At 43.4% G+C, this 13,917-nt stretch overlaps 1 protein-coding gene across 1 annotated transcript in view; it reads right to left on the minus strand.

Annotated features, from left to right (window-relative positions):
* USP10 (ubiquitin specific peptidase 10) overlaps window positions 1–13,917 on the minus strand; it is a 414,101-nt gene that overhangs the window by 262,698 nt on the left and 137,486 nt on the right. The window contains exons 5-6 of the mRNA XM_078669861.1: window positions 11,255–11,346; window positions 8,974–9,083 (exon numbers count right to left, since the gene is read on the minus strand). Of these exons, the coding sequence (XP_078525987.1) occupies window positions 8,974–9,083; window positions 11,255–11,346 (202 nt within the window). The remainder of the gene's footprint in view (window positions 1–8,973; window positions 9,084–11,254; window positions 11,347–13,917) is intronic.

Consider the following 13,917-nt stretch of genomic DNA (forward strand, 5'->3'; position numbering starts at 1 on the left):
TCCTTTTTACAAGGGGTCTTTAGGACATAGTCTGCGCAGAACAGATAGGCATTAAAGAACACATCTGTGCTGTGAAGCCTAATAACTGTCACTGGCCGGAGTACCTTTGTGTTGAAATGGATTTTTTTGTCAAAAATGAAATATTGTTTTATTATTGCAAGAGCTCCGCACACAACTGTAATGCACACAGAGGGTCTGGGGCGGAATCAGCGATCTGAATTAATTTCACTCCTCACAGTAATGGTCGTCACTCCAATTCAGCTGGGTCGACAAGCTCCCAGGGCTGGTCAGTCATTATATCGCTAGTGCAAGTCGTGGATTTATCCTGCCAGCAACAAGATGCTTGCTTCCAGACATAGCAATACAATGATCTACTGCTGCAGTCGCTCAACTTTCGAACAGGAGCTCAAACTACAGTGATGGCAGAACTCCTGCTCTTGTGCAACATCCCTACAGCTGGTCAGCAAGCTCGTGTTCACCCCAATAATCAGGAAAGAGCTACTGCAATAGAAAGAGGCTGCAGAGGGCTTCAAGATGGTTACTGTTTCAGCTGCCACTCCCTAGCCCTCACCAGCTCATTCTGACATCTGTGAACCTCTGCCACGGCATCAAGAATGCAATAGCAGTCATGAGGGGAGACAGGGAGGGTGCCAAGCAGCTCTACCTCTGCAGCAGCAGTAAGTCTCAAATCTAAGTCAGGACCACAGGCTGCAGATTATGCGTCTCTTACTTTACTGCAAAACAGCAGTCAATCAATTACAAATTCCTTTCCCTTGATTTTCCCTATGACATTGGCACCCTTTCCACCAAACATGGCCGGGTAAGGCCTATAAGACATGTTGCCCCATTGTCCTTCCTCTTTCTTGGCTGCTTCAGCAGACTTGAGAAGTGTTTCCTGATCTGCTTATTTACCACTACAGTTGTGAATATTTATTCGATGGTATTTAACCAGTTATTTTAATTGTTTACATTAAGAGGTTGGCACCCCGGGCTCAAAATAGACACCCACTGACCTCTAGTAGGGTGAAAAACGGTCCTCTTGGTAGGTGGGGCCTTGCAGAATGCCATCTTCCCCCTAACTCGAGTTTTATACTCTGTTCTTTGTATGGGAGCAACTCTGACGACCCCGGGGGAATTTCTGGGGATCTATACATCAATCTACCTAGTAATTGGGAAGCAACTGATCAATGGTCTTATACAGGTAGAAAGCCTAAAGTCTATTAGGCCCTACTTAATTTAATACAAACTCATGGGCTCAGCGACGTCTGGGTCACTTTAAAACCGACTCAACCGGGTTATACTTACTTCTCGGCTCTGCACTTACCCTTGCTAGACTAGATCATTTTTTGGTCTCCTCGTCACTTCTCCAAAACGGTTCTATCGAAATCGCCCCACGTTTAATGCCGGATCACAATCCCTTCATCCTTAACATTCGGGGGCTGGGACTTAGGGGAGAAATTCCGAGCTGGAGCTTTGAAAAAACCTTACTGTATGATGAAGGTTACCGACTACAGATGCAGGGGTGGATCAAAGAGTTTTTGGAAATCAATATAGGGTCCGCAACAGTCAGAACCGTATGGGACGCCATGAAGGCAGGTATCCGAGGGAAGACCCTACGGTACTCAATAAGGAAGAACAAAAAAATGAAAGAACTACTAGTGAGGGCACAAGACAAGATGAAAAGGGCAGAGGAAAGACTACTTTTTGCAGTCCAATCGGGGGGTAAAATTGAGAATGCTCAACTAGAAGTAATAGCAAGCAAGGCAGAAATAGGATCCATCTTTGCAGAGAAAAACTTCATGAAATGGGCTTCTACTAGGGATAAATTATATGAAGGTGGGGATAACATTGGCCACCAACTTGCCCTCAGAATTAGACAACAGGTGTCTGCCAGTGAAATGTTATCAATTCAACTCAGCTCCAGCGAGATGACAAAAGATGCAAATAAGATTCGCAAGGCATTTTGTGAGTTTTACCAAAATCTGTATTCTGAAGACAAGGTAGGGTCTTTAAAATCAAGAGAGAATGAAAGTCTGGAATATTTGGACCAAATTACTCTAGCTCAGACGACCATGATCAGCTTGAGGAAACTCCAGGATGGGCCGAGATATCTTAAGCTCTGGCAAGCCTTCCGGACGGGAAAGTGGCTGGTCCAGATCTCATACTGGTGGAGTTTTATAAAATATTCTCTCCCCAGATAAATACCCTCTTCACTTTATTGGTAGCTTCTATTTTTAACAGCGCTCCTCCACCAGATTCTTGGTATAACGCCAAGATAGTAGTATTCCCAAAAAACGATAAATCTCCTCTCGAGATGGGATCGTACCGGCCAAAAACTTTAATTGTGACTAAGATATATGCCAAATAATTCGCATTGAGACTATCTCTGAGAATAGAGTCCCTGGATTCTCAGTGGCAACACAGGTTTTTCCCTAAAAAAAGCACGACGGAACATATCCGCAGGGCCATTACCCTCTTGGATGTAGTCCAGGTAGTAGGAGACCCGATCTCATTAATCTTACTCAACACTGAGAAAGCGTTTGATCGGGTTTCCTGGTCATTTCTCTGGCCTGTCAGGAGGAAAATGTGCTTTGGGCCGAAGGCAATACTAGCCATACAAGCTCTACAGCAATCCCACAGCTAATGTAACAATTAATGGGATCCTGACGGAGCAGATAAAAATTTCACGGGGACCCGCCAAGGTTGTCCATGTTCACCCGTGCTCTTCGCTCTTTATATAGATCCTTTTATTAAAGCGATTGAGAAGAATCAATCTACTCGAGCGATGAGCAGGTTTGGGCTAGATACTAAAATTATGGCTATGCCGACGACCTGGTGGTAATGACGGTAATGACTCCTGCCCCCCGAAACGCCATAAATGCTCTGGAAGAAGAGGCCAGGAAGTTTGGGAAAATCTCAGGCTATGCCCTCAATCAATAATCACTACTGGGTATGGGCTCCCAAGCAGCAAGGCCAAACCCTGCCTTCAATGTATCACAAAAAAGATGCCAATGCAGCAGCATTGGCATCTTTTTTGTGATACATGCCCTCAATCAAGGCAAAACCCAGATCATTATAAACAATGAAATTGACTGGTCAGACTGTCGGGTGGGTTCAGACCGCAAAATATCTGGGGATCACCTTAAATGCCAACACCGACCTGATAGTAGAGGGAAATGAAATCCCGTGGGACATAGAGATCAAACTGGCGCTTAAACGTATTAATAACTTACATCTTACGATAGTAGGAAGATGCAATGTTATTAAAATGTCCTATTTTTCCAAACTCCTATATTTCTTTAGGGTCAATCCTTTAGAAATGGGTAAAACAATACTACGGAAATTCAATAAAATTTTCTCCAAATTTATCCGGGCATATTCTGAACCAAGGCGTTCTTTTAAACTACTCTCCCTTCCTCGGGACAGAGGCGGGTGGTCGTTACCAAACTTAAAATGTTACTACTGGGCCTCTGTCATGCAATATAGCGCAGAGCTGCTCCAAGATTATTCACATATTCCCATGGAAGGCTTACCGTCGCCTTATTTGCTTTTAGGAGTAGAGACCCCCGGATGCCTCTGGAGGCAGCTCTCCTTTGGTTACTTTAAATGGGTAAGATTTAAGACCTTAATGAGCGCCTATAAGGTTTTTTTTTAACGTTTGTAAAACTCTTGGGCTAGGTAGTCTGAATTACTATTCTCCTCCCAATAATAACCCTAACCTACCAGCAATCTTCGGGGCTTCTTACTTACGCGAATGGCATCAAGCAGGAATATTAAAAATGGGTGACCTAATAACTATTGGAGGCAGAAAATCATACTGTGCACTTAAAACTGAATTTCATCTGAGCGATCAGGAGTCATTTAAATATATGGCTTTAGAGACTTCCTGACCTGTAACACCGGGGGGACTGCCGGTTTTTCCAAGGTAGCTCTTAACGACAAACTAAGAAGTCCCACCTTACCCAGGATTGGATTCTTATATGATATATTAGTCATCTTAATGCCTGATGATATGCTCGCCACCGCTAACAAATGGCAACCAGGCTGCGCAATCCACCAAGAGCGATTTACTCTCCACTAAACTACAGGCACAATTTTTATAAAACTGCATTCTTTTTATATATCACACCTAGCAGAGTTGCCAATTGGGGGACGGGGGCCAGAACACTATGTCCCAGATGCTCAGAGTATAGCGCAGATTCGATACATATGTTTGCTACTTGTCCCCAACTTACGCCATTACTGGGTCAGATACAAGACTTCTGCAATAAAGTTTTGTCTGAGGAATTCTAGCTAACTTTCACGATTATTCTATTAGGTATACAAGATAAGATAGAGTAGAAAAAATGGAGGTGCACTTATTTTTGTTGCTATGACGATATTACGGTTATATATAGCTTCTTTTTGGAAGGACCCTAAACCGTCATTATTTTCTCATTGGTTAGCACGACTGATTTCTACCAGTCATATGGAAAAGGCAATTTTTTCCAGAAAGGGAAACCGAGGAAAGAAGAAGGGTCTTGATATCTGGCAACCTTTATTTGCTTGGCTTAGATAGATTGACCCAATAGGGTTTTTGAAACAAAAAAACAATAACCCACAATCTGTACTCTAGGTAGGATATATAATTCCGATGAATCTAGAAATATAGATGGTACTTAAGTCTAGCAACTACGAGTACAAATGTTGGTATGATGCTATTTTTATTGTCCCTTCTCTTTCCCCTTTAATCACTGTTTTATTACCCTTTGAAATATTAGACACTGTATAGATGCATTAGATTTCTCACCACCATGAGCCTACAGGAGTGGGGGTGGGTAGGTGGGTGGGAGGGAGGTTGGGCGGTTCTAGTTCGAAACTGCTTAATTTCTCTGTATTATGACATTTGTACTTTCAATAATACATTTTTTTCAAAATGTTGGCACCGCGAGCGTGATAACGCCATCCTTCGATCTGCGTGCCCAATTCCCAGTGTGACAGTTTTATAACAGTTTTACTTTGTTTCATAGTGTGTGCCTGTAGCAGACTTGACCATGGTCTCCAATCAGAGTGCTGTGGTGGTGCTGCGGTGGTGCTGCTGAGTGATAATGTGGTGGTGCTGAGTGGTGCTGTGGTGGTGCTGAGTGATGCTGTGGTGGTGCTGAGTGATGCTGTGGTGGTACTGAGTGATGCTGTGGTGGTGATGAGTGATGCTGTGGTGGTGATGAGTGATGCTGTGGTGGTGCCGAGCGGTGCTGTGGTGGTGCCGAGCGGTGCTGTGGTGGTGCCGAGCGGTGCTGTGGTGGTGCCGAGCGGTGCTGTGGTGGTGCCGAGCGGTGCTGTGGTGGTGCCGAGCGGTGCTGTGGTGGTGCTGAGCGGTGCTGTGGTGGTGCTGAGCGGTGCTGTGGTGGTGCTGAGTGATAATGTGGTGGTGCTGAGTGATAATGTGGTGGTGCTGAGTGATAATGTGGTGGTGCCGAGTGATAATGTGGTGGTGCCGAGTGATAATGTGGTGGTGCCGAGTGATAATGTGGTGGTGCCGAGTGATAATGTGGTGGTGCCGAGTGATGCTGTGGTGGTGCCGAGTGATGCTGTGGTGGTGCCGAGGGATGCTGTGGTGGTGCCGAGCGGTGCTGTGGTGGTGCCGAGCGGTGCTGTGGTGGTGCCGAGCGGTGCTGTGGTGGTGCCGAGCGGTGCTGTGGTGGTGCTGAGCGGTGCTGTGGTGGTGCTGAGCGGTGCTGTGGTGGTGCTGAGCGGTGCTGTGGTGGTGCTGAGCGGTGCTGCCGAGTGATAATGTGGTGGTGCCGAGTGATAATGTGGTGGTGCCGAGTGATAATGTGGTGGTGCCGAGTGATAATGTGGTGGTGCCGAGTGATAATGTGGTGGTGCCGAGGGATGCTGTGGTGGTGCCGAGGGATGCTGTGGTGGTGCCGAGTGGTGCTGCCGAGCGGTGCTGTGGTGGTGCTGAGCGGTGCTGTGGTGGTGCTGAGCGGTGCTGTGGTGGTGCTGAGCGGTGCTGTGGTGGTGCTGAGCGGTGCTGTGGTGGTGCTGAGCGGTGCTGTGGTGGTGCTGAGCGGTGCTGTGGTGGTGCTGAGTGATAATGTGGTGGTGCTGAGTGATAATGTGGTGGTGCTGAGTGATAATGTGGTGGTGCTGAGTGATAATGTGGTGGTGCTGAGTGATAATGTGGTGGTGCCGAGTGATAATGTGGTGGTGCCGAGGGATGCTGTGGTGGTGCCGAGGGATGCTGTGGTGGTGCCGAGGGATGCTGTGGTGGTGCTGAGGGATGCTGTGGTGGTGCTGAGCGATGCTGTGGTGGTGCTGAGCGGTGCTGTGGTGGTGCTGAGCGGTGCTGTGGTGGTGCGGAGTGATAATGTGGTGGTGCTGAGTGATAATGTGGTGGTGCTGAGTGATAATGTGGTGGTGCTGAGTGATGCTGTGGTGGTGCTGAGTGATGCTGTGGTGGTGCTGAGGGATGCTGTGGTGGTGCTGAGGGATGCTGTGGTGGTGCTGAGGGATGCTGTGGTGGTGCTGAGGGATGCTGTGGTGGTGCTGAGTGGTGCTGTGGTGGTGCGGAGTGGTGCTGTGGTGGTGCGGAGTGATAATGTGGTGGTGCTGAGTGGTGCTGTGGTGGTTCTGAGTGATAATGTGGTGGTGTCTTATTGCCAGAAAACATTCACAGAGGTGCAGTAACAGCTTACTCTCATCCGTTATTAAAAACTGCCACGTCCAAATATGGGCAGGAAATAAAGCCTTTCACGCAGACCAGCCTCATCTCATCGTGCATGGTTAAGAATGCATGTTGGCACGTAAAGCAATACTACACGGACGTGCTGTGTAGAGTGAAAAGGCCTCAGAAAGTGCATATAACTCGTACAACATACTCATGACATGAATGTCACGGTCAGTGCTGCATTTATATCCAGGTGCCACATGTCAGCCCGTTCAATAACAGTTCCTGTGACATGTTACTTTCAGCGCATAGAAGCCTCGGCATTCATGCGCTCTATAAATACATGACTTGCTTACTTACATGTGAGATTAAATGACTTGTGCCGAGGTGCATTATTCATAAAACTGCACAATCTAGCTGGTCGGAAATGAGACGCTCCATTTACTGATGCCATCCCATGCAAAAAAAAAATATAGGTTTGTTACAAAGCATTACTGAGGTTGGAATCCACTGCAGTGCCCCGTTGCTAACGTATAGTGTGTCAGTGTGTCGTGCGAAAAGTTGTGGATGGCCACGATTGAGAGCTCTGAACTCCGTGCAAATGTTTACAGTGACTGTTAGTTGTAGTAAAAGGGCCCGAAATACATGCTTATCCAGATGCAAGGAGAACAAGAACATTGCCGAAAGAAAACAAGAACATCGCCGAAAGAAATAATGAAATGCGGCCTGGAAATGCGCATTCCTTTGTACTGTGAAGCAGGGGGCGGGGGAGCGGATCCCTTTGAAGTGAAGCTCACGCCCTCGCGACCGTGAAAGCGGGATGTAATTAGGGGGAGAAGTGAGGCCGAGCGTGCACTGCGCACGCTGGGGAAGCAACAGATGCCTGTGGGAGGGAGGCTGATGGCTTTGATGTGGACGCGCTTTCCGCACGAGTGCACCACACGAACTGTCCGAAGTCCGCAATGGTTTAAGACCTTGGTTTGCCCACTATACTCTCGTCTATTTATCCCTTGCGGGATATAATAGTCGAGACCTAAAAAGTTAGGTCAATCAATCAGTAATATCATGGGCAAACTAAGATGTCAAGAGGTTCTAGTGATGGAGACCAGGAAACAGAGTGGAATCTAAATGTAGTATTAGGAGATTTCAGTGCAAATAGGCAGAGCAAGTTTCTTTCGTTGCTAAAAATAGAATCAACGTCACCCATTGGCTATACAGACCACTGCACTGACAACCAGTGTCAATATTTTGTGGAGTACTGTATTTTCGCTGACGGCGATCAAGCTTTATTAGAACTGTGCATGTGCTTCTGAAGAAAATGTTTTTTTCAAAACTTATGAAATTAATAACTTGTTTCCTAGAAAGTATTGCATAATCTAATTTACATAATATAAGCAACTAGACTAAACTTCAGAAGTTTGGAGTGAAAAAGATGAAGGTATGTTAATCATGTTAACTTGAAATCAAGAAGAGGAGTAAATGGCTGTGAAAAAGGAGCCTACGCACATTTAAGAGATGAAAAATAATTCTACGAATTTTAGCTGAGGAAGAGAGTTAGTATCAGAAGGGACAAAGATGAAATTGGGTGAGGATGTGCAGAGTTCGACAGCTGAAGTAGTGATGAAGTTAGAGTACTGCTGGATGAGGAGAGACGAGGAGGGTGTTAATTAGTATTGCAAGTGTATTAAGTATGTATTTATATGATATTGCTATAGTGTGAACCTAGCCAGAAGCCAGTGGAGCACTGTATATGAACAACAGTGGAGCACTGTATATGAACAAAGTCCAGCATAAAGTCAATGAGTTGGGAGAGGTAGCAGGTTAATGCACTGTGATGTATTGTTCATCAAAGAGGTGAGTGTTCAACTCTTAAACTGGAGCAGTGTGGCGCCACTCCTTATAGATACAGGGAATGTGCTCCAGATCCCAGCTCTATAGATGCAAAAAGGTAATTTTTGACAGAGCCAAATGCCAAACCGTCCACATCTTCAGTCTGGCAAACAATAAACCTCTTTCATGCACAAGGTCAAGAGACCAAAACTTCTATAACCTCCCAACTGTTGCAATTTGAGATAATAAATTGCATCCATTCACAATAAGGCCCAAAATCTTCAATCAAAGAGAGTACACTAGACCTATGGAGTGGTCGATCATTGTTTTTATCAAATCGATTCCCTTACAAAAAAATCAAGTAAGATACAAAAAGGGTATGAAACAGTGAAACAATCATACATTAAGCAATAGGTTTGTTTTCAAAGTACGTAATATAGAATCATAAAAGAAAATTATACTACTGCAAGATTTGGCAATTGGTTACTTACAAACTGTCTATCATTGGTGTCGACGTGCATGGCCGTTGCAATTTCGTGTACATTGGAATGGACTTCATAAGGTGATACATCGGAGGACAAGCAACCAGAGCCTGTAATGTCTAGAAAACAGTATTAAGGAACTATTCCATAATCATTAAATGTCTCACTGTGAAAAAAACAATTGCCAAAGCTTTCAACAATGTTAAAAGGTGCACTGGGAACATCTGCAAGATCTTGCCTAGTAAATACTTAGAATAATACAGAACAGAGTAAATGGGCAATTACCTCAGTAACAAGCAAGCCTGCTGTCACACTACAAAGCAATGAGCACAATTTAGTTACTGCTCTCAAAATTCTATTTTGGCTTCACCCTGCATTCCTAACAAAGTGCATTAACTCCTCTAATTACATTATATACTGTAAACCTCCTCAACTGCAATAATGCTGTACCACTGAAGCTGGACCTGCAAGTTAGACTAAAAAAATGTGTCACCTTTGGAACCTCAATGTATAAAGGGTTCCACAGGCCGTTCCTTTTCATGGGAGTTTGTCACTTCCTCTTGACACATTTTCCTCTGATGGAAGGAGGGAGGAGGAATCTTAAGGAGTGCTTTAGAACAGACCATAAACTGACTTCTGCATCCCTCTATAATGATACCAACTGTGACCACGTACCTGTGTGAGTGTGGCGGTGTTGACATGCGTGATCAAGTCGGGTCATGAAAGAGTCCATCAGGGAATGGGAGAGAATTCCAGGGTGGAAAAACTCATCCTTCTTATGTTGTATTGATTCTTGTGTAAGAACTTTATCATATGTGAGAAACTAGTTTCACACTAGTTTATCACCAGCAATATGTCCATGAATGTAACAATCCAGATAATTCTCAAGGTTGATTACACTAGTAAACATGCTGAAGCAGCTTTTTCAACTTGAAGGCTCCACTAGTTATTTGATCTTGTAATAAGAGTCAGCATACATGTGTGTAGCTTTTAAAAAATTGCATTTTAGACAAACAAATGCAAAAGTCAAAAGATGTTAACTTGAGAAATATGCTGTATTCTATCAAACTATTCTCCTTAAGGACTGGTGGCAAACTGTGATATCTTTTTGATATTCAATCATATTGCCATAATTGGAGCCCAGATGTACACCGGTTTTTCAAGGTCTTTTTAATGAAGGAAGAATACGTACTCAGAACAGTTGCATAGATAAGCTGCTATTTGTTTCTATAACCTAAAACACTGTATGAAGAACATTAAGATGAAGCAACTTCAAATTGCTTTCAAGTTGTAATAGGAGCAGAGAACATCTACCACAGTAACATCTATAAATATGGCAATTTTGATTACGGCTGTGAAGGTAAAGAATACAAATTGGAGAGACTGAGCACCCAAGCAATCTCCTGCATTCATGTAGGTCATAGCTGGAGAGAGGTTGCTAAAATAACCATTGTCAACAGAAGACCAGGGTAAGTTTGTGTTTCATTCATCATTTTCAGAATTTAACCTGGGATTCTAAAAATACACTTGTATACTAATTAAGTATTCGGCCACAATGTTATTGGAGAATTTGACGTCAATATTCAAAAGTCAAGAGTTTAATTGTAAAATATTGAAGCCCAGTAGGGAAAGAACTTCTTTAGAAATTGAAATGCCAAAAGCCATAGCACCAATTGCTTATTTAGTTTGTTCCTGTTTATTCTATTTATATGAGCTGAATTTTTGTTTCTCTAATAATTGCCCACTTCATCGTATTATTTAGAACGCAAATTGTAGGCTTTCCATCAGCTAACCAAGAAGGCAGATACTGAGAGATGCATCATCTCAGGTTTTAAGTGGGTTTGTAAGAAATGCATAGTGACATATCCATTGAACTAATGAGGCCTGTTCATATTATTTATTAAGTGTGAACTTCTACAACCACACGATGAATAAAAAGCGTTAGGCAGCAAGACGACATGAAACCTGCACGTGAAAACCAAACAAAACAGAAGACATTCCTACAATGATTTAAAGAGTGAATATTTGCAGCAATGTCTGGTGACACTACAAAAATGGGAAACAATTAGGATGAGTCTGGCTCTTTTCTATTTGCACTCAAGGCAGCACACAATTACATGCCTTAAGTTACGCAAAACATTAATTTCAGAGAGCACCACAACTGTCTATATTTGAGGCAGCTCATATCTGAAAACCATACAATGTCGCATTGTGCATCTCAGAAACAGTATACAGACTAAAAACAACAACTTGTTTCAGTTTCTTTTCACTGGCCCACAGACAAGGATACAGCGTTGATATAGCACCAGTTTCCTTTGTTGATCAGCCCCCGTGGTTGTAAAGACACAGGCTTGTGTATTAATTGTATATTTTCCAACAATTCTGTTGAATTAAGAATATATTTGTATCATCAAATCAAATTATAAAAATTAACAACTCAAGAGCTTGAAAAACTCCACAAACGAATCAGCAGTCTTGAGAGAAGCATTTGCAAAACAAAATGTTACTGGTACTAAATACAGCTAGATGGACCTTACCAGCTAGACCCCAAAGCAAAAATAAGTGTTCAAGTTAGCACAAACAAATTACTCTAAATGCAGAAGCAATGCAGCAATGTTGTAAAGAAGCTAATATTTATAAAGAACGTTCAACAGCTTTGTCTAGGGACTGCTGATTTTTCTAGACACTGTAAATCTTTGAAATATCCAGTGTTGGTTGATTAACAAAAGGGAAAGAGATACTCTGATATGGGAATGTATACGGATAGCAACAACATACAAAGCAGTCCTCCAATGAGCAAACTATCAACAGAATGCACGACAAATCTTTATTGGAAAACGGCTTTGGTGGGAGCCGACGACTGCCTGTACAGGTCTGTACTGTAAGAAAGGAAAGAAATGGAGAGCTGGACTTACCTTTTCACATGAACTTCCAAAAAAGAGTTAGCGACACAAGATAATGCACTTTTGATCCAAAAAATGGCTGCTCCTGTAAATATTTGAAGGGCTACCAGCCAGTACGAGTTGTTAACCAACATCTTAAGCAGGAGTACAACACACATCTTGCTTAAACATCTGCGATCAAAATGATTTGCAAGCATTTGAACCAAACTAAATAGGTAGGGTGGTACAAAACATTATCTGCTAAACCAGAAAAAAAGTACCTACAATCTTTAACATTCTGCTTCTGACCCTCAAGGAAATTAACCTGAAAGAATCCCCAAGTAGCTTCATGGAACATTGGACAGTCGAATTAAAATCAACTATTTTTCTTCCCTCTAGACACCACAAGTTTAAGCCATTGTTTGGAACACAAAGAAATCCTTTGAACACAGCCTTGACACCAAGCTCAAGACTTCGTACAGTGCAACAGGCAATTGTTTTGAACCTAAGAGTACAACAGGAAAGCAGTCTTGATGGGGTTTTCTTCTAAGATTCTTTATCTGCGTCCAACATGGGATGCAGACAGTAAATAACATAGTAATGTAGGCAATACAATGTAAGCATGTAATCATTGCAATACTTTTGTACAACCTGGGTATGGTACAGTCTACAGTCAGTTTTTTAGAACATATGGAATGTTGTCTTAAGAGTTAATCACAGGTGGATCAACCACGCACTTGAGAACCAATGCATGAATACATCACCTTTTTGAGGAACCCCAAAAGTTCCCATGTAGGGTGGACTAAAACTGCCTTGTAATCCTGCTAATTTCCCCATAGCAGCAAGCAGGTTTAAAAATCTTAGCTCGAGTCCTCCAGAAATGACAGTAGGGATACATAATATGGAGTAGTGGAGTAGTGTGGCTCACTGGTTAGAGGCGGCAGACCCGGGAGCAGAAGTCGGCTCGGGACCAGGGTTCAATTCCCGACGCGGCAGGGTCGTGGACTTGGGTCAGCGGACTCGATAATTCTCGCTTCGGTGCTTATTCTAATCAGGGGTTCCACTCGGCAACTCTGGGCATTAGCTTGCCTAATCTCCACAACGGCCCCATTAATTCCGGGCATGCCTGGCTCCACCTTGGGGACTCCCAGCAGGGACCATCCCACAGGGAAAGCCAGGACGGGTTCCCCCAAAGTTATACAGCGCCAGGAAACCTACGGACGGGTAGCAGTGCGCTTTACAAGCTCAAATACATACATAATATCAACATATGTTCATATACAGGTTTTACACATGCTTTGGTTTGTTTTCAAGGAAAGACCACAGAGGTATTGATTTGCCTTAGTTCCCACAACTTAACCTTATTTAGCGATCAGTGCAAAACTTGGAGGTAGGCAAGAATGGTAATGATGCTACTGGTCAGCATTGCTCCCAAAGCTAGTCATTTGTGGAAATTTGAGGGCAATTCATTTTTGGAACAGTGTGATGGCTTTTTTCTACATGTTTCTTTGTAGGCAACTTCCACCAGCCTTACACTGACTATTCATTCCTAGCTATTTCTTGATATGATATGGAAATACTACAGCATCAATGCAGAGTTACTGCATCACTCTAAACTCAGTGAAGGGCACAAATCTACATGAACTAGCATACTGCACATTTCTGGCAGATAAAGATTAGCCCTCTAAAAGAGGGAGAGACTATCGAGGGAAGAAGCTGAATAAGAAAGTGAAATTTAGTGTGTGATTGGTAATTAAGCTCCAAAGCCATGTCTCCACCTTAATCCACATGTGAAACAACCCCAACCCAAAAAGGGATACACAACATTTGGCACGATGAGAGGCTAATGAACAAGCAAAGTTGACAAACAGTTGAGAATACATTTTATGTGCTTGTCAGCCACGAGATATGTACATTGCAATTCTGGGCAATGGAAATTGCACAATGGGTCTGTGGCTGGAAGTTTTGCTGTGACTGAAATGGAGCCAAGCACCGAGAAGGTGCTCACATTGGACCACTTCATTCCTTTGAGGATTAACCAAGTTGGAAGGGCAAAGTAGGTCATGGATTT

The sequence above is a fragment of the Lissotriton helveticus genome, chromosome 12 (genome assembly GCF_964261635.1).
Source record: "Lissotriton helveticus chromosome 12, aLisHel1.1, whole genome shotgun sequence".
Classification (NCBI taxonomy): domain Eukaryota; kingdom Metazoa; phylum Chordata; class Amphibia; order Caudata; family Salamandridae; genus Lissotriton; species Lissotriton helveticus.